Here is a 26,243-nt window from a genome sequence, read left to right as displayed (position 1 = left end):
GAGGTTTGTCCCCGCTCCTCTGGGGTGTCGGGGCCGTTGTAGGAGAGAGGAAAGAGTGAAAGAGACCGTTCCTTCACCTTTAGCCAGTGTCCTGGTGGTAAGAGGGGGTGGTAAAGAGGAGGCGGGCAGTGGCATCTGAGTTTGGCAGGGAGACTTGCTGAAGGAGAGAGTTTGTTGTAATTGCTCTGACAGGTTTTAGGGCTGTTAATGACTCCGGCCTGAGCGCTACCAATTTGTCAGCGTGCTTGGTGTTTACTAAGCTGTTGTTTTATGGTCCAGTGCAAGGGGCTGCTGCTTGTTTAAGCACAGATCAGGAAATAATCAGCGTAAAACATTGGCTGCAGTGGTGCAGCCACACTAAAACAGTTCCGTTTAAGAGCCCTCATCTACTGTATGGATCTGAGTGAATGTAGTAAACCATGTGGTGTGTGGTCACACAAAGAAACACACTGACCGGGTTACTTTATGTTGTTGTCAGAGTTTGGACACTTAATAATGTTCTCAAGTATGTATTTTATCATCAGAAGGGATTACGTTCTACTCGTTAGCACTTGCCTGTGTTGTATGTTATGTGAGGGCTAAGCATATTGCTAGCATGTGGTTAGAGCCAGAAGACCTGTAATCCCCTGTAGGCGCAGAGCAACAGAGGGCCGGCCATTCCACTGCCTTCTAGTGTGAATAGAGCCTCTACGTGTTTGTGTATGAGAGAGAGAGAGAGAAAGAGAGAGAGATTGTGTGTGCGTCAGGAGCATGTGGTCCCAGAGCCGGCAAAGACCCCTGCGTAAATCCTGAGTAAATAAAAGGGGCAACCAGACGGACAAAAGAGGAGCCCCCACTGCTTCTCTCATTCGCAGCCATTTGGGGGACTGAATGTGCTAAACGCCGCTTATGTCGGCTGAAAAGTTGAGGAGAAAAAGAGGGAAAAGGGAGGCTCTAAATCCCCCTCTTCTTTTCTCTCCATTCTCTGCGGCCAAGCCTGCGGGGCTAGAGGTGGTGTTATAGGAGGGTGTTGGACGGGGGTTGGAGGTCCAGGCCACTGTGGAGAGCTAAGGTGGAGAAGGCCAAAGGATCTCCTGCTGTAACATACTTCTCAGCTTCTCTCCTTCATCTACATCCCTCCTTCTCTCTCTGTCTCTCTCTCTCTCTCTCTCTCTCTCCCTCTCTCTCTCTCCTCTCTTCGTGTGGGTGAGTCTGGGTGAACATGCCTGACTGGTTTGGGCTGACAGGGGGCGTGGGGGGTCTGTTGTAATTAGTCACTTTAACCACAGCCTCTATAAGCCACTGCCTCCACACTCTTGCTTCATTACCCTGAAACAAACGCCGGGGCCTCCCAGTGCAAATCCACTGCACAGCCTTTAGAATAATACATACACAACATCTAATGCTAGACCAGGGATCTGTCAGTAGGAGTATAAATAGTATTGGGATTAATAAGTGTGCAGTGTTCTTTGATAACCAGTCGTGAGTGGGTCCAAATGTGTTTTCCAACTATTGACAAGTCATTACTCATTCATGTGTGGGTATATCGGAATGGTAGAGCGGCAGAAGGCGGGCATTCTTGATGTACCGATCGAGGCACAACATGTGTTACTCGCAGCCATACCCATAATGCTCCCAGCGCTGGCTAGCCCTTAGTGCCTCCCTGAGGGCCAGAGTGCCTCCTAGCCATGAAGCTTGTTCTCTAGAGTCATTAAGGCCCTGACTGTAGGACACCATGTACAAATCCTGCTCTATGTGCAAAATCTGTATAAGAAATCCAGAAGTGACCCTGAATGAGCTAACATTAGCTAAACGCGGTTGCAGTGTGTTTGCAGTCCTATCCCAGCCCGTTAATGAGCTCAGCCCTGAGACCAATTTGCTCACAGGGAGATATATCTGAATGCATTTTTAATAACCACCCACTGGTGATGAGAGAGGGAATGTATGTGAGCATAATGTGCTCTTGGACTAGTTCTTGTTTGTTTGCTAGCGTGTTTATTCGCTCTCTCGCTCTCATTCCATCCGGTCATTGCCTTCCGTCTTGCTTGATCACGCCTTCCCCCTATCTGCACATATGAAAACATGCACAAACTTTCATTGTGAGCACTTTAAGTCAAGATAGAGATAGAGGGGGTGAGGGAGAAAGAGAGAGAAGGAAGGAATGAAGGAAGAAAGGAAGAGAGGGGAGAGAGTGGGAGGGAGGGGGGCTGTCTTTTTTTCCGTCTCCAAGGGCGCTGCTTTTCCAAAAGTGCCTGGGGCTACACTCCAGCACCTCGGCTCCCCTAGGCCCTTCGGCTGCCTCCTAATAGCCAACCCCCATCTGTGTCACATGGCCAGATGATGGGACGCTTCCCCCTGCTCTGCCCTGCACTTTTTTTTTTCCCTTCCCCATTTTTTTCAGAGTGCACATCCACACAGGTTAGAATGGCAGAGTTGCCAGGGAACAGTCAGAAGCCATTAGCGTTTGGGACAATTTGCCCTGCAGCGTTCCTTCTCTCGCTCATAAGAAAGGAGTGGGGGTGGATGCAAAGCACCAGCTCTCCTTTAGATGTAATGAGGTTGTGCAAGTTGGCCCTTCTTTATTCTTCTTCGACTCCTTCTCCTCCTCTTCCTCCTCCTCCTCCTCCTTCTTCTTCTCCTTCTCCTTCTTTCTTTCCTGCTTTCCACCTTCACTCCACAATCATTTCTTTGATTATTTCCACCTCATTGATTTTCCTTCACCTTCTATTTACAATGCACACATTTCTCTACATATCTTAAGTCATATAGAACAGCTAATACTGTGCACAAAATCCATGTTTGCGTGCAGCTTGCCTGAGCGCACACATGAACAGTATATATATCCAAGTGTGTGTGAGAGTGTGGTAGAGAGAGAGACAGAGAGAGACAGACAGAGAGAGAAAGAGAGCGAGAGGAGCTGAAAGCCTTGGAGTCTGGTTTCACCCTTGCGGGCTAGGGCAGGAGGCAGCGAGCATGCTGGGTAATGAAGTGACAGGTCAGTCTGTAAATACGCACGGGTCGCACTGGCCCTGGCCAGGGGGGAGGCTATCGCATTGCAGTGAAAATGGAAACGTCAATAAAATTAATCTGCCAGCCTTTTGGCCACTGTGTGGTTCCATTGGATGAGCCTGACTGCTCACAGCAGGAGAGGGATTTGGAGACTAGCTTGAAAATCAACACAAAACCTAGCGGCACACAAACAAACAACCAAAGTGTGTATCAACATTATTCAGTGAAGCTCAAAAGCAGAGCGGCGAGGAGGGGTGGGGGTGGGGGGGTAGAATTCACAGCTCACTAGTTGTGTTGTTATTGAAGTTGGGAAGCAAACTGCGGGAGTTAGACTTAGCTTGACTTCCGTCTGGGTCGCATTTCTCAGGAAGCCCCTCACGGTCAGGGTAGGGCTATGGCCAGACCCGAGTTTATTGTTTTAGGCTTTCCTGAGCAAGGATTCGTACTTAGCCTGGGATTTACGGCATTTGCCACTAATGAATGCCCATTCTACAATTACAACACCCCCAGTCCGTGTCCCCGTTCCCATATGTCCTTCAGAGGGGCTGTTGCTTCTTTAACTTCACACAGGGAGCGCAAAGTCGGCACTTCTCTGTTTTCCTCTTTCGTGTGGCTCTGCACTAATGATGTGGAAGGAAAACACTGTGCACAGACAGACAGAAAAGAAAGAGAGAGAGAGAGAGAGAGGAAAGAGAAAAAGAGTGGGAAAAACAAGGGGGAGAAAAAAGAAAAAAGAAAGTGGGGAAAGTAGTTAGAAGTGAGGGCCCCTGCTGTCCTTGTATTCTTCATTTATTTTGCATTTGATTACGCCACCAGTCGGATCCTTTTTCTTTCCCCCTTTTTAATGTTATTAGTTCAAATATTTATGCGAGATTAGGGCTTGTATAGGTGCTTGTGATTGATGCCTCCCTAAAAACAGGAAGACATGCGAGTCTGAATTTTGAGAACGTCAGGGTCCTTCTCTGCCTTAGTAGAGGAGTTTTTCAGATACATAATTTAGATGCCCTCAAGGAAGGCTTTCAAGGCATTTGTGCCCGGGGGCAAGAAAAAATAACTATGACTGTTAAAAGTAAATCATTTTTGCTAATGCACAATTAATGCCGGAGAAGAGGAACGAGAAAAAGGCAAGGGACAAAGATGGAAACTTCGGTTTAAAGGAGAGATCGTGCCTGGATATGCGCATGTTTTCCTCCTGAAATCAAACACTGACGGACATTAATGCAGGCGAAGCCGCCGCTGGCCTGTCATGCTAATCTTGTGGCGGAATGGGGAGGGGTTGCTGCGAGGGAAGGGAGTGGGAGACGAGGACTGGGGGAGTTGGGGGTTGGGGTGGGGGGGTGATGGGGGGGTAGACGAGTCCATTATGTGCATCGAACTGCAACAATGAACCACCCCAAATCACATCCCTACTTCAATACGCATGCCTCTCAACTGGATGCCCTGAATTATCAACTCCTGTGAGTTTTTGTTTGTCTGTGTGTGTGTGTGTGTGTGCGTGCAATCCGTGTGCATGTATGGGGCATGCACGAATGTCTGCGTATTACTGTATACGTCTGCATAACTCCTTCTTGTCCCCTTTGGCTCTCTTCAAAAAACCGAAAAAAAAAAAAAAAAAAACCTCTACATTATGTCAAGCATGCAAATTTAATTGAATTAATGACATGAGTCCGAGCCTGTACTGTACTTGAAGGCTCCTTGTCCTTTTTCTTTTTTCCCCGCATCTCTCTCCTTTTTTCCTCTACTCCGCCTATTGTAGAAGTGGAATGAGGAGCCTAGTGTTTCAGCGTCCAACCATAACATTAGAGTCATTAACCCCCATTCCCCTCTCCTGTGCTCTGGGGTATAGAACAACTCTGCTAGGCCTCTGTGTAAACCCCTCTCTCTCTCTGTACAGGCCTTTGTCTAAGGCCCTCTAAATCCCCCTACCTCCATACACTTCACTACACTGGCTACGCTCTGCCAGAGTTTCTCTAGGCCTCAGTGTGCAGCGCTTTTGAATTCTAGCTGAGGTATCTGCGGTATCTATCCATTTATCCATCTTTCTTAGGCCGTAGCTTCAGCTTTGACTTTCTGTACTCCTGTTTGTGCTTTAAGAATATTGTTTTGGATTTTAGATGTGTTTTTTTTTATCTGTGTGTTCTGAGTCACTGGTGTGGTCCAGGCTGTTATTTAACCCAGGGTTTGGTTTCCGTCCAGGAGATGGCTTAGACAACAGCGTGGCATCGCCTGGCACAGGGGATGACGATGACCCAGACAAGGATAAGAAGAGGCAGAAAAAGCGTGGCATTTTCCCCAAGGTGGCCACCAACATCATGAGGGCGTGGCTGTTCCAGCATCTCACGGTAAGCGCAGTCGTCACTTCTTGGGATACACATGTATGCAAACGCACACACACACACACACACCTGTCACATAGTCATCAGTGAGTGAGTGAGTGATGGCAGTCCTGTGATGCTCACCTGTCAGCCACCTGTCAGAGGGACACAGTGACCAGGTCAACCTAATCAGTGTGGACAGTTTACTCTGCTCAGCACACTCTGAGAAAGAGGGAGAGTGCCAAACAACCCATGACATCTACTCCAATATGAGATGCACTGTTTATTTGGCCTGGACAGGAATGTTTTTCTGGGGTACAGTAAGAGAAGGAGTGATATTTACTGGGGAATGCTTGTCAGAGTAAAGGTTCGCAAGGGTTCGTGTGTAGGTTTAACTAGACATGTTAGTCTTTTGTTGTGCTCGTAGTGTCACTGTCAGCACCACGAATAAAGAAAACCATATATCCAATCACTTCAATTCAAACATGAGACATATTTTGCTTATTTTTATAGTAACTTCAACAGTTTTATAGCCCACAACCATCTTATGTTTTGTAGAATTGCAAACAGTCTTCACACTGGAGTAAGCAAAGGCTTTCTCTTTTCTCCCTGCTGATCAATTTCAGATTTTCATATGGATATGACTTTATGATATTCCGCCTCATGTTTGAGGTTGAGATGGCGCATGCTAAGATCTTTCTTCTCCATAGCTGAGAGGAGATTGTTTGTTTGCCAAACAGCTCAGTCAGACAACATCTGACAATGGCTCATTCACTTCACTAAGCACAGTGATGCTACACGCCTGGGATGAAATATTCAAAGGCCACATTAATTCAAATATACTTGGTGAAGAAAAGAATATTCATTGCTGGGCTGCTTTGTGTATGCACATATGTGTGCGTGTGTATGTGTCTGTCTGTCCTTCTGTCTTTCTGTCTGTGTGTCTGTGTCTTGCAAAGCAGAGGGGGATGGGACGCATGTCCCCCCACCCTCTCTAATGTCAGGACATTATCAGAACATTGGGCTGTATTGATTTTGCAAGGCAGGTCAGATTTCAGGAGGAGGTGGCCCCGCCAGGACACACAAGCTGCTCTCTGAGCACGTGGCTGCCTGTCCCAGGGATGGAGGGATGATGGAAGGGGAGGGGTAGAGAAGTAAAAGAAGAGGGGGAGAGAAAAAGAGAGAGTGGGGACTAAGTTTAGAGCTTTAGCCTTGTGCATCATCCGCTCACTTAAGAGGGTCAGGTGCCCCCTGTGCCCCCCTGCCAGTGCCCGCTCCCTGCCCAAAGCCCCCGCACCCTGATTACCTAACCAAAGGCCCAAGTAATGAGTGGCCAGCAAATACGGCCTAATTGAAAGGGCTGTAAATCCATTACATATTGGTCAGGGATAATCAGGAGTGCTTTAATCACTTTTATCTATTCAGGAGCAGTGAAGCTGCAACAGCAAAGCCCTGAGCCTCGCAGGCCTTAGCGGCTCCACCATGCCGGCCTGCATGCTTATTATTCTCATCATTATCAAAATGACTTCACAGCTGTTCGCAGCTCCATCTCTCCCTGACTGGAGATCTCTCACCAAACCGTGCAGAACAGGCTTTGTTCAGAGGTTGAGGGAGTGTGTGAGTCTGAGGTCTTTTTAATTTTTGAGAGAGATTCTTCTCTTCTAGTTCTTTTTCCTCCCCTGAGCTTGGATTAGAATATGTGGTTTGTGTATGAGGGGGACAAAACAAAACCGAGAAATTTGGATGCCTCTTGTAAGTAACCTGTTTGCTTGAAGGGTAATTGATGCACACATACGCATGCACAAAATACATAAACATTTTCTGTGTGTTCATACTGGAAATTTTGGGCTTTTTGAAGGATCATTAGGCGTCTTTCCTGGTGACTTGAGGAATGCCTGTTAGCAAGCCTCTCACAGATCCAGCGCTCCCTGCTCCTAAAGACGCAGAGAGAAAGACAGGATGACGCACACAGAGCTTTTGGAAGAGTCGCCAACAATTTTCTTTAGAATTGTTTTAAAATTGAATTGAAAGAGTGGAAAGGAAAGAAGGGAAAAAAAGCCCCAAGGTTGGGCACTGGGGCATTTTTTACAGAGCTGGTTAATTCAGAGGGACCAGAGCTTTCAAGGCCCTCTTTTTCTCTGTCCCTCTCTCCTTTATCACATCTCCTGCTTGTAGATGTTCTCTCCAATCTTTATTTGTCTCTTTTGTGAAGAGCCCTGGCCAGTCTTGTACAAGTAATAATCCCTCCCTTTTAACCTGCCTTCATTTCTCTACTGAGGAAGAGGACTAATTGAATTATCCCCCTTCTCTTCTCACCATCCAATTCCCCCACCCATAAACACTCTCTCGCTCTCTCTCTCTCTTACACACACACACGCACACACACACACACCACTTTCACTCACTCACACCCATTAGCCATTCTCCTTTCTTTTAATTTGTTAAGCAAATGTATTTTCCATTGCTGGATGCGTTTGTGCAAGGGTGAATTCTCGGGGACTTTGGCCCCTGAATGGCCTATAGCGGCATTCTGCCATTCACTCATTCATGAACTGAGGGGTGAGGAGTGAAAGGAGCGGCCTTGTATTTTCTCAAACGGCGGGGCCAGCATGGAGCTCCTCTTCCATGAGCCGCAGGGGTCTCTCTACATATGTTCTCAACATCCAGCCATTGTCACCTATTCTGAAAAGCTCAAAAGGACAGGACCCCCCTTCACAGACAGAAAAACAACACAGGCCAACAGTAACAATTGTTGGCTTTTGGATTCAGTATAACAAAATCGCCCTCTCCCCTCCTCTCCTCTCCCCCTCCCTGGGTTTGCTCTGACCTCACACTCTCTTGGGAGAAATCTCAAGATGGCTTTCTTCATCACATATGGAAAGTAACCTCGTCTCAACTGGCACTTGCCCTTGGTGCTGCTACCAGTGCTAATACCGAAACAGCCATCCAACATTCCAGCTCAGAGCAAAACACACAGTTTTGTGCAGCAGAAAGATCTTACATAATATGCAAAGAATTCACAATTATTCTATGGATCCACTGTGATAAGCCTGGCCTCTTTCATGTTGAGCCCGTGCTCACATGCACTAGACGGCACGTGAGCTGGCAACCTTAAATGCTCCATATGTAATTGGCAAACGGCTGGACAGATCAGCTGGCGTTAGCTGGCAGAAGAGGGTCAGAGACTGTCTCCCCCCCCTCCCTCCTTCTGTCCTCCCTCCCACTCTTTCTCTCTCTCAATCCTCTCTCTAATTCCCCCTCCCTCCCCATGAGTTGCTGGATGTCTTCCAGCCACATTAGGGGAAGGGAAATCCCAGACTGTTGGTATAAGCTTTTCAATACTACAGGGAGATTATGTTATCAGAAAGGTAAACTTCACTGTTAGGGGTAAAATGTTCTACTGCACTTCAAAAGCATGGAGCTATAGAATGCAGGAGAGGGAGGGAGGGAGACAGAGTGATAGATAGAGGGAACACAAGATAGAAGGAGAAAAGAGCGGGCTGGAGGGTGAAGAGGAGAGACGAGAGAAAAGACAGCAAGAGAGAGGCGGCGGTGTGAGCTTTTTTCTTATTGTAGTAAAGGGTGATGCCCTTTCGTTTGGCAAAAGCAAACTCTGAGATCTTCAATTAGCCTCTCGGCGCCCCTGGCCTTCCTTCTCTCTCACCCCCTGCTAGCCCCCTGCTAGCCCTTACTCGCCCCTGTAAAGACAAGGGTCGGCCTTGCAATGAAAACAGGAAGCACTCAGATACAAAGATACCACTCTGGGCTCTGGCCTTGTCTTTTGACTAGTGTAAACCCTCAAACACCTATGAAAATAAATAGGGGACCTCAGGAGCAAGCCAGGCCAATTGAGAGTTTGCGCACACGTGTATGTGTGTGTGAGAGAGAGAGAGGGAGAGAGAGAGAGAGAGAGTGAGAGGGAGAGAATGGTCAGTCAGATGAGTAAGTAGGTAGCCCTCTCAGGCATCAAGCGTCTCAGGTTCTGTGCTGGGCCACCCTTTGGCCCGGGTGTTTGGGGAAATGCTGTTAAGCTGCTAAGCCAGGTGTATTGGTCCCTTGGGCTCCCTGAAAGGGAAGTGATATATCCCTTGGTCATTTTGAAGGTCCTTGGACTATATAGCGTTAGAACTGTGTGTTGAGATGGGAGATGTTTATGTTGAGATGGTATTTGAATGGAGGAATTAGCGCAGTATGTTTTTGTCTTGTATATTGAGAAGTGTAAAATCAATGTGACTGTTGAGTATTTTCATTGTAGGTATTTTGTGTTGACCTCGTTGGATAATGTATACCAATATTTTGTAGTACTCAGGGAGAATACAAGCATGTCTTATTTTCATGCTGTAAAGAATAGGAATGTTGGAGCCTCATTGGAAACCATTGTGAAAAGGGCTAAATTGGTTACCCAAACTTCTCTGTCATAGTAACACTGGCAACAACGCTCAAAGGATGCCACCATGGCCATATGAACCCTGTTAATACAGGGGTTAACGAGAGTGAGGACACGTCACACTTTGTGTAGAGATGAGTGCATTGTCCGCAAACATCATTAGATACACTAGGGACAGTGGTTACCCTCGGCCCCCCCCCTCCCCCCTCCCAATCCCAGCCCAACATAGCATTAGTCTCCATGACAACAGGGTGTCATCGTCAGGTCGAGCCCTCCTATGGGAGCTGCTCCCTCGACCGCCCTTTATAGAAACACATAAAAGAGCCGGCTAGGGTCATTCACAAGACATGGGCGCAGGCAAGGCCAAACCCTGGCAACGGATGTTTGTCCCATACGATAAACAAGTGTACAAGTCCATCCCTCGAAAAGAGAGGGCATGTTGTTTGAGTAGACTAAACAGTCAGCCCTGTAGTATCCCCAGTTTTGTTTAAGCTCCTCTAGGCCTTCTAATCCTTGTGTGTTGTTCCAGTACAAGCAGCATTTAAATGGTGGAGACACACATCTGCAAACAGTTTGAAATACACAAGTCCTTCCTCCTTTTGCACTGAACTGCTGAAAGCTGTTTATTCCATATTTGCCGCTGCCTACATTATTTTTCCAGTATACATGGGATATTTTTTTTGATCCTTGTTTTGTTTAGTCAGCTCTCATTACACTGCCATGTAGTGTAATTACATTGTTGAATTTTTCTTGGATTCTACATGTATTTTCATACTGCGTGAAAATAAGGCTGTATAGAACAAAAAGTTTTACTCAAGTGAAGTTGGGATTATTGAAAAGAAACAATTTAGGGATAAGTTCCAGTGACGCACATGGGGCAGTGGTTTGCTTTTGCCTTCCTTAGGTTGTTGTGTGAGTTTGGGTAAAGAGAGGGTGGAGACTAAGGGCAGGGGAGGAGGGAGTTTAGGGGTAAGAGCAGGGGTGAGGAGGGATAAAGAGGGGGCTCCTAAGGGTCACAGAGGTGGAAGCCTTGAGGAGGCCCACACACTAATCTGTCATGTGCTCGTTTGCCTCGGAGCCCAGAAGTCAGTCTCCAGTCACCCGTAGCAACCCAGGCGACAGTTCGGTTCACTGCCACTGCCCAAATGTGTGTGTGACTATCAGTGGGAGTCGCAAGAAAGAGAGTCATCACATTGCTTCTTCTATGACAATACCTATTGCTTTGTGTGTGCGTGCCGCTGTTTACAAAACAGAAGTTAGCGACAATACGACGGGATAGTTAGTGATGTTTAGCACGGGAGTCAGCGAAGTCACTGATAATGACTGTGGAAGACGGCTTTGGGGGTTGGGGTTTGGTGCCTAGCTATTGTCTGACACTGTGCTCCAGTGCTGGCCGCTCAGCGACCCTGGAAAACAGAGACACAAGCCACCTCAGTCTGCCATCTGTTCCTCCCCAGCCCGGCCACCACAGTGGGGCTGCCACACCACGGACCGGCCTCACAGGGAAAGACACTCACACACAGGCGAGAGGGGAAGAGAGAGAGAGAGAGAGAGAAAAATTACTGTCAAAACATACTTGAGAAAAATTCCTCATTTCATGCAAGGGTTATGCTCTTTCACTTACCTTTTGAGGACTCGTTCAATAAATTACCTTTACATGTCCAACAAGAGGCTTTTTCATCCAAGAGGAGAGTAGAAAAAAGAGGCTGAAAGTTTAGAAGGTGGGATCCAGTGACTCCCCTTTTCTTGCCGGCTGTGTAATTATATGACAAGCCGCATCAACCTTTGGCGTCTCACATCAGAGCCTTTTTACAGTAATTTCCAGCGGTGTTAGTGTGTCACAGCTCTGTGATTGACAAAGCCTTGTTTACAGTGTGCTTGGCATAGTTGGTAGCTGTTCCAGAGGTTTAGCGCAGCATTAGAATGTAATAAGCCCTGAATCGTTTCATGCTCCGACATCAGACCTTTACACTTTGCCCCCTAATCCAGATCTGTCATAGTTCCACTTCAAAGCCAACCAACCCTGCGTGGAATTCATTGACATATAAAGCATGGCACATTAAGCTTCCATACACTACACTCTGTGTATGCGCTTGTGTGTAAGCAGTGAAAAGAGCTGGGATGTTTGTTGTTTTTGCTTATTCATTCCCATAGGCTTCTTGTTTATCCCCTAGATAAGCAGTATTTTATTGTGTAAGCTATATGGGAATGTAGGGATACCTGTTTTTCACCACCTCTTAAACTCCTCCAGCACTTCTCCTCCCTCCGTCCCATGGTCCCTCCCTTTTTCCCTCCCCCCCTGTTAATTTTCATTCCTGCTGTTCGCATCTTAATGCAGGTTGTTTAATGAAGTAGCAGAAATGAGTGCCTTCGCTAAGGGGCTGTTTACAACACATTCACGCTGCTTGGAGGTGATTAAGCCATGTGAAAACTCCACAGCGATTGCCAAAAAAAAAAAAAAAAAAAAAGAGCAACCCACAACATGTCCTCCAATAAGACAACAAAGGAAAATCAGAGAACAAGAGTATATTCCCCGAAATGTGATGCAATATGCATGTCTTTAGATGGGCTTTTACACTGGGGGTCTCCTCATGGAAGATCCAGGGGCCCAGCGTGAGTTCGACCGGCCCCTGCAGAGGTGACTGCACATGCCCTGACCGCAGCAGAAAACAAACAGCGCCGGGTCTGTGGAGGGCAGTCAGATTTATAAACTCACAGCTCTGAACAGTGAGAGACACACACGCATGCACCCAGCTGAAGAGACTTCTTTAAGGTCCAGTGAGAATAGGCCCCAGACCGGCAGCCCTTCAGCCGCCCGGCCCCCCCCCCCTCCGCTCAGCAACACAACCCACCGCTGCTGTAGTCATAACACTGATCCATTGGCTAGGGCCTGGCTGGGCTGACTCTTTGGGAAATGGGGCTCTATGACGTTATGTATACTAAGGGACCTGGCGGGGTAGGGGTGTGATAGTGTGCTCGCCCCTGGTGGAAAACCAGGGTTATTAAGATGGCGGTAGCTGATTCTGTGGCGTTTTCCCATTTCTACACATTTGAGGTTATCTTACTCATAACAAAATGTATTAGAGGATTTTGGTTTCAGATCTTCTTAGAGGTAGTTTCCTTAAATTTCCCCTCACCCTGCCAGGAGTAACCCCCCCCCCCCCCCCCCTGCAGGCTATCCTCATGCACCATGGCTGATTGTGGGGCTGTGGCAAGCGCTGCTAGAACGGTGGCTGCTGCATGCTGGTGACCATGGAGGCCAATGAGATTCTGCTGCAGGCCTCCAAGCTGCCCCAGCACTGCTTTGATATTCATCTCACACCAAGAGAGGGAAATGCAAGGGGGAAAAGGAACAGCACAAGCATGGAAACAGCAAACCAGGCTAAAGGAGGGAGGGAGGGAAGGAAAGGGAAAAGGTTGAGGGATGGAGGCATGGAGCAGAAATCAAAAACAGACCCTGTGTTTCACTGTTTGGTTTGTCATGGGACCCTGGCTGCACCAAATCCCACTCCTGCCATTTTGTGTGATTTTTCTCCCCTCCCTTCCTACCCCTCTCAAATGCATGCTTTTGTTTTGCCCAGCGCTCCGTCCAGGGGCAGGCAGTGGGATTCCTGCACAGTGGGGTCCTTATAACTGGGAGCCATGTCTCTTGTTCTCACCTCTTTCCCCTCACTTCCTCACCTTTTCATTTTTTTTTTCCCATTTATATCGTCTCTCTTTCCCTTTCTGGGCATATGATCTGTTTTTTAAGAGAGCACCAGTCCACATCAAAGACTGAAGCTGAGCAGGTCAATTTGTCTGTGCCTTCCCCTGACTCTTCCCTCTGCCTGCACCTCCACCACCAGTAATGCCTAGCACATACAGCATATTGGGCCATATGTGTCGTAAGTGTGTGTGTCTGCTATCCACACAGAGCAGACCTAGTTCACTTCAGAGCTCTGGATTTCTTGGCGGCCACATCCCCTAAGATCATGTAAGGCTACACGGATGAGCGTGTACGATAGAGAGCAGCCGCTGTATCAAAAAATAGCTGTACCGCCCGCTGATAAGAAAAAAACGGATGGATAGTGGAAGAAGAGAACCAAAGAAAGAAGGAGAAAAAAAATCAAATAAAAAAAAAAAAATCCAAATCTAAGCGGAGCAGGCCTTGGCTCCAGATGTGAATCTCTGTGAATATTGATCGTGGGGAAAGCTAGTTCCCCATATCCCCGGGGCTGCAGCGACTCACACACAAAGCACCTCTCTAAAGCCCATAAACCAGCTTGTACAATTATTTAGATAAAGAGGGCGACAACAGCAGTGTGTGCCTCCCAACCCTGCACCTCCTCTTTGGCTCTCATCCTCCTACTGCTCCTTCTGCTCCTCCTTCTCCTCCTTCTCATCCGGCGTGAAGATGGAGAAATGAAAAAGGGGGGCAAAAGCGTAATTAGCCACACATTTCTGAATCCCCCTTAATGTTCATTACTGAAACCAGCGGCAATTACAAGTTCAAAGGGGTTTAGGGCACCCGCAGCCCGCATAATCAGTGGCAAATTAAGCACTGCTCATTTGTCACAGCACAGCACGCACTCTTGTATGTGCACACACACACACACGCACACAGACACACACATGCTACATACTGTCAAGGGTGAGTCATAGACAGGCTGACAGGCATCAATTTCCATACAGACACAAATCTCAGCCACCCCAAGGCACTGGGTCAGGTCCCCCAATCCTCTTATGCTCTGCTGCTTTGTTTTCACTAGACAACGGCAAACACCAGCGACACCTTCACCTTGGCTTGCTCGGCGGTGTACTGTATCCTGCTTCCACTCATCCTCTTATAGGTGTCCTGTTTGCACTTACAATCCCCACCACCACCTGTCCCCTCCTGTCTCCATTTTACAGCTTTTTTACCCCTCTCTTCCTCTGTGTCTATCTCTCCCCACCTGGCTGTGTCCCTGCAACACGTGACAGTGTGTGTTTCATGTCTGTCCCCGGAGGTGTATCTCAGTTACCTCTGGGGCTGGGTCACAATGGCTAATCCTGTCTTCAGGTGGCTGTTTAGCACACTGAGAGGAGGGCTCGCAGAACCGGAGGTGAGCTCCTGTTACAGGACTCCCTGACCAGGGGTCACTACAGACACTGCCACAACACACACACATGCACCGACTACAGACACATACGCGAGCGCGCGCACACACACACACACACACTCAAACAGATCAAGCCTGCTTATCAATCCCAGGTGGTTCAGCCTGCCTTTCCCTCCTTCCTTCCTTTTACTTCTTTATCTCTCTACTGTACTACTCCTCTTCCAGTCTTTCTCTCTCTGCTCTCGTTCCCAGATCAGTCAGCCTCTTGTTCACATTAGGATTCCCTGATATGATCTCCGTGAGGACTTGCTCTAGTGGCCATGCGTTGCCTGTCCTGCCTGGCACCCTCATTGTTAAAGCTGCTCTCACACGGGGACACAGTCAGGTCTCCAGTGAATTGAATGGAGCCCTATCATCTGTGGCTCTGCCTCAGCGTAGTGGGAGAGAGGACTCATTTTTCACTGGGGGAACGACATCCATCTCAGCAGCCAAACGCTGGCTGTTTCATTAAGTAGCCCATCCAGGCAGACAGATGTGTTCACCACACAGCCATGTTTGCCTATGCAAGAGTGTGTATTAACCCACAATCCTTTGGGGGAGATTAATAGGCTACCGGTCCCTTTCCATTGATTATCTCCATGCCATTTTCCCCTCCTTTCCTTGGCTAGATATTAAAAACTAATGAAGCCTATTGAAAACGGGAACCGCGAGGCTCTTCACGGATCATTTTAGGTTATTTGGACTCAAACTGAGAGGGATCTCTTTAAGGCACAGTTTGAGTCGAATTAAGAAAATAAATGTGGAGTGCAGCGTTGAAGAAGCGGGAGGGGGAAAAAAAGAAGAGAGAAAGAGAAAGGAGAGACGGTGACTGTAAAAAGATGTGTGTTTAAGAAAAGACAACTCCTCTCTGACACATGGAGCGGAGGCGCGGCAGATGTTAGCAATTCCAGAGCATAGCAAAGCATTCCTAGTGTTGGAACCATGTCCTAATTGCCATAATGGAGGTGGTAAGCGCTGACAGTAATGGAGTCGTGGGGAACCATCCCCAGCACCCTGAATTAGGGGCCACTCGGCAGATCCACTTCAAGATGGCCCGTGTTATTTGGCCGATGGGCCTTTGCCTTCACTGTCCTGCAAACTCACTTTTTTTATTAATCTTTCGCTCTATTGGTGAAGGAATTGTCCTGTATGACCAACTTTCTTTATCCCCATCAAAGCACAACAGCATTTAGGTTCATGCAGTCACTTTCTTGGCCTTGTGTTGGAACTATAGAGGGCCTTTGCGGTGCTGGTTGGCATGGGGGGGAGCAGGTGGGGTGGAGACGGGGGTCTGTGGGATGGATGGGTTAGAGGGACCAGAGCGGCGGGTGAGCAAAGAGTTAAAAGCGTCCCTGTGATGGGCTCACCTCTGCACCAGGCCTGGTGAAAGGCGGCGGGGCGCTGTCGGGGAAAATGACTTCCTGAGACATTACCATCAATCACCAGACAGGTCAGGCCCCCCAATCCCGCCATCAGGACGGAGGAGAGGAGAGGGGGATGGGGATAGAGGGATAGACTAAAGGGGATGAGAACAGAGAGGAAGACTAGGTTCAGGCTTGTTGGGGAATAGACTATTAACAATCTCTCTTTCTCTCACTGTCTGACTGTTTTATGCCTCTCTCTTCCCCGGCCTATCTGTCTCCCCGTGTCTTTCTCTCTTTCTATTTTCCGGTCCTCCATAAAACAGCTACCCAGGCATTCAGGAACGGCCCCTGCTGGTCAGAGTCTTCTCCTCAGCTCAATTGCATCATTAATTATTCCGCAGGCAGTGGGCTAGAAGCAAATCTAAAGAGAGAGAGAGAAATAGAGAGGGAGCAAGAGTTAAAGGGGGATAAGGGAGGGGGGGGGCAGGAAGATAAAACAACAACAGCTGTCTTACACCCCCAGTTGGTCTTACTCTCTCTCTCTCTCTCTCTCTCTCTCTCTCTCTCTCTCTCTCTCGCTCTCTCTCTTTCTGTAAATGAAGGATGTGAGAGGGGAGGGGCTAGGGTTACCTCAGTGAGCGGTTGTGTTACATTCCTGAGAAGGGAAGGGGTAGGGGGGTGGTTCAACGAGTTGTTGAAAAGAACACAGACGCTTGTCAACAGCCTCCGAGCTGGGGAGCCATCATGCCTTGCTTTAGGCCCAGGGGTCAATGACCCTCTGTTGCACCCAGATAGAGCGAGGTAGAGGTAGAGAGAGAAAGAGAGAGAGAGAGAGAGCCACCAAAAGCCACAACAAATCCACCATACGGTACGTGTCACTGCTTGTCTGTGGCAGAGGTCAGTCAAAAGCCTCAAAAATCTCCAAATCCCTCTCTTTCTCCCTCCACCCATAAAACACTGTACGTGAGCGGTGGCTGAGTGACTGTGTGGATTAGCATAGCTTTCTCTACCGCAATCGTAGAGTAGAAGGAGGAAGAGAGAGACAGAGAGAGAGAGAGAGAGAGAAAAAGAGGCGAGCGCTGGCAGTCAGGGCAAAATGGCCCATTAGATTTAAGGAGTAAAAGTTCATCAGCTTTATTAATGGGAAGGTATATAAATGAAGTATGAATTACCTGACTTTTATGGAGTGGCGAGAGTGAAACTGGAGTGTCTTATGATATAATGTTTTAGTGAGCTGTTCTGAGCGCTCCGATGAGCAGGCTGCGGAGAGGAGGAGGAGGAGGAGAGAAAGAGTGGGAGAGAGAGAGAGAGAGAGAGAGAGAGAGAGAGAGAGAGAGAGAGAGAGGGAGAGAGACTGAAGTGTGCTGGGGTCCCCTGAGTCCAGCGGCTGGAAGGTTGCCTGATTGTCGCTAACATGCGTAGCTGATCGGGTTAGCTCGGAGACGGGGACGTTTGTAGCTTCCAGGCTTATTCTTTGCGTGTCATTAGTTAGCGTAGTAAAAATCGCCAGCACGAAAAAAAAGGTCAGCCACATTTCTGATTTTGTCGCTCGCCCCCACATGTGCAAGCAAACACAAGAATGCACATGCACACACACAATCGAACGCGCATGCAGTTGCACCCGTGCACATGCACTTGCACATTTACAAACATGCACACACGCATGCATTCACGCACACATGCAAGTACACACATAGGGATGTATGCAGGCACACACACAAACACAAGTACATACACACATACACCCACACCCACACACACACACACACACACACACACACACACATGCTCCCCACCATCCTGTAATAAGCGGTAAGCTGAGCTAGCTGATGGTCATCCTCCCATGGGGCTGCTGGGTGGCTGCCAACTTCCTGCCTGCTTTGTCAGTGGATAAAGCCCCTAACAAACGAGAGGGCTGTAGCCAGGCAGGCCAGCCAGGTCAAAGGTCACCTCGGCCCCCGGGCAGGATTGAGCCCAAGAGCACTACAAGGAGAGAGAGGGAGGATGGGAGAATGCACTTAAAGAGTGGCTGCTATTAGCCAGGCCTAAAAGCTATATGGAATCCAGCTTTACCACTCTTCTCTTCTCTTCTCTTCTCTTCTCTTCTCTTCTCTTCTCTTCTCTTCTCTTCTCTTCTTCTCTTCTCTTCTCTTCTCTTCTCTTCTCTTCTCTTGGCGGCACTTCATAAAGGCATTTTAACTCCCATCACATGACGACTCTCCTTTGAGGAACATTAAGAAAGTGAAAGATCCTGAGGGCATTTGTCAGTCCACACAGCCCCGTGCAGCCAGCCGCCTCTGGGTGTTGAGCAATGACAGGAGATATCTCCTTGACTCATACACCCCTAGATGAAAGGAGAGCTCAGAAGACGTGCATTTCTGAAAGGCAGAAATGGCATTCAGTAAAAGAGAACAGACACAACAGGTAGGGACGGGGTGGTGACTGATCAGGGCTTGGCTGGCTTTGTTCCATGGAAGTACTTGTGATCTGAGATGAATGCACCTATGGTTTACCATCAGCTATGCTCCTCTGTCTCACTGACAGGGACATGATCCTGAGTGTCTGTCTGTCACAGAGCTAAGAGCTTCTCTCACTAGCAGAGGATACAGAGAGAGAGAGAAAGAGAGAGAAGAGTGAAACTCCTTCCTTCCACCACAGCTGTCCATTCAGAGAGGGAGAAAACTTGACATGGTTGACTTGAACACATTTAGCATCATTAGCAAACAGGAAGTGTCCCCTGCAGCTGTTTTTGAAGGGGGAGCGGGTGTTCCTGCCGACACTGTAATGGACAAATGTTGCCCTCCATGTTTGCCTTTGATTTTTGACCTGAAAACAAAAATTGACATTACAAATGTCCTATGATATCTTCCAAATTGGCTTGACATTCCATAGCTGGCCCCAGGGGTTTCTTGTTTGTCCTCTGTAAGTGGTTGTGCTCTTGTTGTTGTGTCCTGAGGCCGGCTATTAGAACGTAGTGGCCTTTCTCTAGAGAATGTGGAGTCTTAAAGACACAGAGGGAGAGACTAGAGGGAGAGAGCTAAAAGAGGTCCTGGTTGTGTATTTGAATACTTATGCTCATTAAGTTAATACACAATGAAAGGGAGAACCGTCAAGTGGCTGCTCTCAGGAGCTTCTGTTTGAAGAGGGAACAAACCCCCTTTCTCTCTCTCTGTCCCTCTTTCCACAAATTAACCTGTTTCTATTTCAATTGAAGATCAGCCCCACTTTACTTTGGCTTGGGAAGTTAAACAATGTCAGAGGAACACAATAGAGAAAGAGGATAAACTTAAAGAGACCCTGTATGTTAATATTAAGTCCTTTTCCCAACAGACTCTATCAACAGTCTGTAGCTTGTAAGTGCTCTACTGACTTGCTGCTGGTCCTCTGTGCTTTCCCAGCAGGTTTTTAGAGTGGCACATAAACTTCAGTTGGACTAGATAGTGTATAATAATCCCAACCTGTTTCATGCAGACCATATTTAATTGTTTAAGAATCTTTAAGGTGGGAGGTATTGTGTGGCCTAAGGAAAAGGATGTTAACTGAGGTTAAGGCCATATTTGTTATGAGGTAGTTAGTTGCCTAATGATCTAATGAATGGCCTATGAGTTCTGGAAGCACAGTCACCCAGAAAAAGAGAAGCTATATGTTTCCAGTAATGTTTTGGGGAACTGAAAACAGTTTTGAAACATTTTTATTCTGTAAAACAAATTACTGGCGCTCATCTCCTATTCCTCTCTCAGAACCCAACCAAGAATTTGTCATAGGCCAAGTCCTCTGCTACATCTTAGCTTGTTAGTCTGTTTAGAAAATCATTGCTTTACAATGTGTACACAGGTCATTAAGGCGGTGCTGATGTTTATCCAGAGGCTTAGGTCGTCCACTATGCCTTAGCTATAGCATGGGCTCCCAATGACTTTATGACTGGCTACACTGACAAGTGGTGGGGGGTCCTGTGCAGGCAAAGGGGGTGGGTCTCCTCCTTTCACTGGCCCATGGTGATTGTACCGGGGCTCTAATGATCCGCTTATAGGCCCTAAAAGTCCCTCGCAAAGGGAAGACACCAATTACCTCACACTCCCAGCAAGCAACACCAGAGAGGCATAGAGGAGAAAATAACAACAGACTTATTTTAGGGGATGATATGAAGTTTCGACTAGGACTTGAAAAATTCAACTTATAGAAAATTAATAGGAACAAAAATCTTTTGTAGGAGGAAAATCCTTAGGCTCAGTTTTAGCCATCGCAAAAAAGATGTTATGAAGATTTCTTGAGAGCAAGTGCTGAGTGTGGCTGCGTGTTGACATCAGGCAAGCTGCTGAGCAGAGCAGAGCAAAGCAGAGCTGGGTGCCCCTGAGCAGGCAGTTACCACAACAAAGCCAACAGACTGGTCTGAAAAACCAGGCCAAATTCCTGCCCTCTAGGACCTGGCTTAAAGCTTCAGCGGAAACTTTGAAAGAGGGAGAGCAGAGGAGAGGAGAGGAGAGGAGAAGAGGCGTATAGTGAAGAGGATACGAGACGAGGCCAGACGGGTTAGTGTGGAGTGAGAAAAGGATAGCTGCTGGGGCCTGCGGAGTATGGCGGGAGAAGGAGAGATAGAAGGAAAGAAGAGAGAGAGAGAGAGAGAGACCAGGCCCCCACTGTAAGGATGGAAGGATCGTATTCCTCCCCTTGAAAGCGGAGGGGCAGCCGTGTGGTGGAAAAAGAAGCCATGAACTCGATCTGACGATTAAATAGGCACATCTCTATGGCTGCAGGCCACATCTGAGACCAGGTCCACAACACAACACACACAGACACACACATGCACGCACGCACACACACACATGCACGCGCACACACACACACACGCACACATTGTATGTATATAACTGTTGGCAAAGTCCAATAGATCTATCGGTTGAGCCTAGTTGATCCTTGCTTGGGAGTTTTTTGTGGATTTGTATGTAGATAATGAATACAGTTTTTCCACATTACTTTCTTTATTGGATAAAAATGATATCTTATCAATTCATTATGCATGATACCATTAGGAAATGCTCCCCTAAAACATCTCTCTCTTCTCATTGGTCGATCAAGTCTGGAGGTGCATTGGGATTGTGTGGGAGTGATTGCTATTTAGCCTCACGGAGCTTGGTACAATCAGATGCCTATATCTCACATGTCCTCCGGGGCTCCCTCCTCACCCCCGACTCCTTCCACACTGCCTCCCTCCCTCCGTTCATCCCTCCCTCCTTCCGTCTCCCCTCGCTCCCTTTGCAGTTAGCTTGGCAGGCGAGCGGGGCAGTTATGCCGTAGAGCTTCTCTAGAACCTTGCACCATCTCCAGTGAACATAAATTAATGGTGTAGAGCAAACAGGCTGCTGGCTGGGGTCCAGGAGCCGGCTTCAGGAGCCCAGCCAGCGATTGTTGTGGGGGGCCGTGGCAGCAACAGCAGTAGTAGTACTGATGCACTGCCAACCAACCAGCCTGTCAGAGAGGGAGGGAGAGGCAGACAGACAGACTGGGGGCCCTTCGCTCCATAATGGATGCCCGGGGCCTCGCCAGTCCTCCTTGTACTTGCAATCATGACTGTTTTACTGTCAGAGGGCAGTCCGCTGAGAGCCTGTAGACTCATTGTGGAGCCTCTGGAGTCTGGAACAAGAGAGAGAGAGAGAAGTGTAGTGGTATGTTTTGAATGCAAATTGTGTTAGGTGTAGATATGGATGTACTTTGGTTTGCTGTTATCGAAGGTTGGCATGCAGTGTGTGCGGTTTGTAGGTTGGCATCCTGTGAGTTCTGTTTGTAAGTTGGCGCGCTGTATCTGCTGATTCTGTGCATGTGTGCTTGTGTGTGTGTGTGTGTGAGAGAGAGAGAGAGAGAGAGAGAGGAGAGCAGCAAGGTTGAGTCATTGAGTCATGTGGCATTCTTGCCTGTTTTCAGGCTGTTGTCAGGAAGCAGCTTAGTTCCCAGTAAAATAAAACAAACACCACCAACCTCACCCCCCCACCCCCCCCACCCAAAACACACACAAAGGGAGAGAGGGAGAGAGAGAGAGAGAGGGAAGAGAGAGAGAGAGAGAGAGAGAGGATAGGGCGATGGAGATGAAGATGGAAAGAGAGCGACATTTTCCTTAACGGTGAGCACACACGCACTGTTCAATTTACCCAACATAGTCAAGTCAACTAATTTGATATACTTAATAACTGCTCAATTAGGTTTGAGAACAAAAAAAAAAACATATCAGCTTGATGATATAATTCAATTAAATTTATCTTTGAAATTACATATTTGGTTTACTTGTAATTTTAACTCTTATAATATAATTTAATACAACAAATGATTTTTTTGCAGTACATACTGAAAAATTTGAAAGATAGTTTCATCTTTAAAAATGAGAAGCTCTTTTTTTATTAATTGTCAATTGTCAGTCTATTTGATGTTTACAGACATAGAATTAATTAGCTGTGTCCTTCAATTTAAAGCAAAAAATCTGTCACAAAATTCATTCTTGCAGCTAAAGAGCTAGTATCACTCTGTGCATAGTAATCACTCATGATGGATTCAAAAAATCCAACTGGATATATTTGTCATATCTGTTTGATCTCTAGGAAATGCCTATATGCATTCAATCTCATTGTCATTTGTCAAAAAAAAAAGCCAACTGTAACATTATTAACAACGGCTTGTTGATATTTAAAATGTGCCAATCTTACTCCAGCTCAATTCAGAATACATATTAAAATGTCATTCCTATATTTGATTGCATTTACTTCTGACAGTGAATATTGTCATCATCCTCCCGTCGCTTTGATTAAAAAACAAATAAGATTCCAATCAATTTGAAACAGGCACATATGAAAGGAATTATAGTAATAAAATATTGCTGTAAAACCAAAGACAAAGTCACAATAAGGGACCATTGAACAGAATAAGGATTATTGTGGAAAAATCATTATATAGAATTATAATGTCTGTTCACCAAATGACACTTTTTATTGAATGCAATATCATTAAATATAAATAAACAAATAGATAAACAGAATGGAAAGATATATGTTTTCTAATAAGCCTGATGAAAATAGATGGGGCCAAATCACCATCGGCAAATCTTTTGTGTTGCCATGGCGTCGGGGGTAAACAGCCAATGGCCTGTGATTTCCTGGGAGTCATTAGCATGGAATGGGTTTGCAAGACACCGCAACCTTGTGACCTGGCTCTATAACTCATGTCACACGCTGATGATGTCATTCATCAACGGGGTCCACCGGCGGCTCAGGCGAGGGGCGTAGGGTCGGCGGGCGGCGGGGTAAGGGGGTAAAAGGGGTGGGGGTCGAACGGAGCGGCCGGGATAATGATCGGGCTGTGGGACTTGACGACGGTAGCCAATAGGTGTCAGGAGAGCGAGAATCTGATATATAGCAAACTAGATTTTGAATGAGTGGAAAGGAGTCACTGCGGGCTGAAGGTGTGGTGTGAAGTAAGAGTGGTCCGGCAGTAGATGTGGTTATTGTGTATAGTGAAATGCCGGGATGGGCTCAGGGGGGGTTTAAGGAGCGCACGGAGAGGATGATGGAGCTACCTCAGCTTGTAATGTTCAGCAACCACAGGGGCCATTACATCCAGCACTATCAGAGAGCACAGAGCACATCACACCCTGTAATTTAGCCAGCAGTCGCTCACACACACACACACACACACACACACGCGCACACAGTCGCACACAGCTCGATTCTCAATGACTGGCAGAATATGATCCACCTGTGTGTGTGTATGTGCGTGTTTGTGCGCATGTGTTTATGTGTTTTCGTGTTTATGTGTTGGTGTTAATGTTAGGCTGTGAATTTCCAGGTCGGATTGTAGGAATTAGACAACATTTGTGGCAGGATAGTGCACGCTTTGTGCCATAAACAGGCTTCAGCGTAATTAACAGAGCTGTTTCGATTGGCCCGGACGACAAATTGAAGCTGCTCATTTCTGGCTCTAATTATTTATAGACTGACTGTTTTACGTTTTGTGGTCAATCCTCTTTTAAGGATATTGGCCTTGGTGTTTGTAACTCAGCGTATTGAGCGGGTCCAAAGCTAGCTGGGAGATTATCAATAACGTCTTTGATCTGGCTGCGTGTGTTTATGTTTCATCCATTAAATAACCATGTCATGCAGTCTTCTGAGGGTGGAAGGACATCTCCAGGAAGAAACACTTCAGAACAGATGAATGAATGATTTATCACTCTGACTTCATGCGTTTTGTTTAATATTTATCCATCCATTCATCTCACGCTTACTCTTTTCATATCTCATTTTTTTTTTTTCCACATTGGGTGATTTACCGTCGTATATTTTTTACTGAGGCAATTAACGTTAAGAGGTTGCTCAGAGGTCTAAATAGCCGTTCTCCAATTTCACGGCTGCTGCAGCCCTGTAACCGCCAGGCCCACCATGCCGGCCTAGTTCTCATGTCCGTGTGTGTGTGTGTGTGTGTGTGTGTGTGTGTGTGTTTGTGTGTACCTCCACTGCCACCACACCATTTTGTGTAGCTGAGATTTCAGAGCCCCATGCTTTAAGGAACGCTGCCACAACGTAAAGTGTGGGTGGCCTGCAGTCACAGCCATAAAAAGTGTGTGTGTGCGTGTATGTGCGTGTGTGTGTGTGTGTGTGTGTGTGTGTGTGTTGGGGGGGGGCGGTCAGGAAGAAAGGGAAGAGAGAGTGGAAGACAGATGAAGAGGGGATGAGGGGAGGCTGTACATGCATACTTCCACAATGTGAGAGTGTGCATCCGTGTGTGTGTGTGTTTGTAATTTTGTTTCTCCATGTGCGTGCTTTGCTGTGCATGCGTGCAAGTGCATGCATGGATGTGGTGGGGGGGGGGGGGGGTGGAGGGGAGGTGGGGGTCTGGTCTGATGCAGGCAGAGAAGGAGTGGGGGAACGAGGGAGAGCTGGGAGGGGTATGAGCCGAGTGAAATAGGATTTTTTAGTGTCGTGTCTATGTGGTCAGAGTAAATCTCCTTACTCAGGGGTTTTGTGTGCGAGGGGGGCTTTAACATCCCCACTCTCCTTGATGAGACATCTTTCTTGTTTGTTCAAACCATTCATTACGTGGTGCTGCTGGACGCGCTGTGCCGTGGGCCGGCGTATTTATCACCGGGCTAGAGCGCGCTCTGGCTGACAGTAGGCGATTGATGACCGGGTCCGGGCCTGAGAGGCCGAGGAAGCCTTAATACAATGTAAATGACCCACTCCCATTTCCAATCTAGGCTGCTCCTCTCCCCTCACCTCCGTTCCACATCATCTTTAGCTCAGTCTCTCTTTGTGTGTGTGTCTTTGCATGTGTGTGTATGTTTGTGTGTGGTGTGCACGCACAAAAAGAGAGAGGGAGGGAGTGTGTGTGTGCGAACCGGTCTATTTGTGAGTGTGTTTTGATCGTGACCGAGGTCATCGCTAATGTGAAAAAGCCAAGGAAGCCCGGGAGTGGGGGGGGGGGCGAGGGAAGGAGAGGGTCGACTCTTATTACATGTTGTTGTCCAGAAAGGGAGAACACAAACACACACGCACATAGGGACATAGACATGCATACCCATGCTTGTGCACACTGTGCATGAACATGTGCATGCACGCACGCGCACGCACACACACACACACACACACACACACACACACGCACACACACACACGCACACACACAGGGCAACTCATAGAAATTGCTCTGTCTCCCCTAGCCAAGGAAATGTCAGCACCTGGCAATCAAAAAATGTATTTCTATGTAAGCATTATCATCTTTCCTTTGTTAATGATTTTAGCATATTAAAAGAGACTGCGTACACAAGTAGAAATCAGATTAATCCCTCTCTGCAGCCGGGATTCATTATTTGTCCAATCTCAGCCTTGTTTGTTATTAATTGAGCACATTCCTCCAACCGTTTTTTCATCTCTGCTTTAATTAAAATAGGCTACACTGAGACAGGCAGCACTACCTGAAAGGAGAAATTCTCCTCTCTGCTGATATGAAACCTCAATTACATCAATTCTTTCAGCTGTAAATGAGAGAATAGTTCTTGAGCAACTGTTATCATTTCAAGTTACATTGAATTCAATTA

At 47.3% G+C, this 26,243-nt stretch overlaps 1 protein-coding gene across 6 annotated transcripts in view; it reads left to right on the top strand.

Moving 5' to 3' along the window:
• The window catches only part of meis2a (Meis homeobox 2a), an 83,401-nt gene that overhangs the window by 29,384 nt on the left and 27,774 nt on the right, over positions 1–26,243 (top strand). For 4 of the 6 annotated variants that reach the window (XM_071902189.2, XM_071902187.2, XM_071902192.1 and 1 more), the window contains exon 8: positions 5,185–5,330. In XM_071902189.2, the coding sequence (XP_071758290.1) occupies positions 5,185–5,330 (146 nt within the window). The remainder of the gene's footprint in view (positions 1–5,184; positions 5,331–26,243) is intronic. The other 2 variants (XM_071902188.2, XM_071902191.1) reach the window with 1 other exon arrangement.

Source organism: Centroberyx gerrardi, chromosome 17 (genome assembly GCF_048128805.1).
Source record: "Centroberyx gerrardi isolate f3 chromosome 17, fCenGer3.hap1.cur.20231027, whole genome shotgun sequence".
NCBI classification, from domain to species: Eukaryota; Metazoa; Chordata; class Actinopteri; order Beryciformes; family Berycidae; genus Centroberyx; species Centroberyx gerrardi.
The sequence above is the reverse complement of the archived record's forward strand: the minus strand, read 5'-3'. Positions and strand labels throughout refer to the sequence as shown.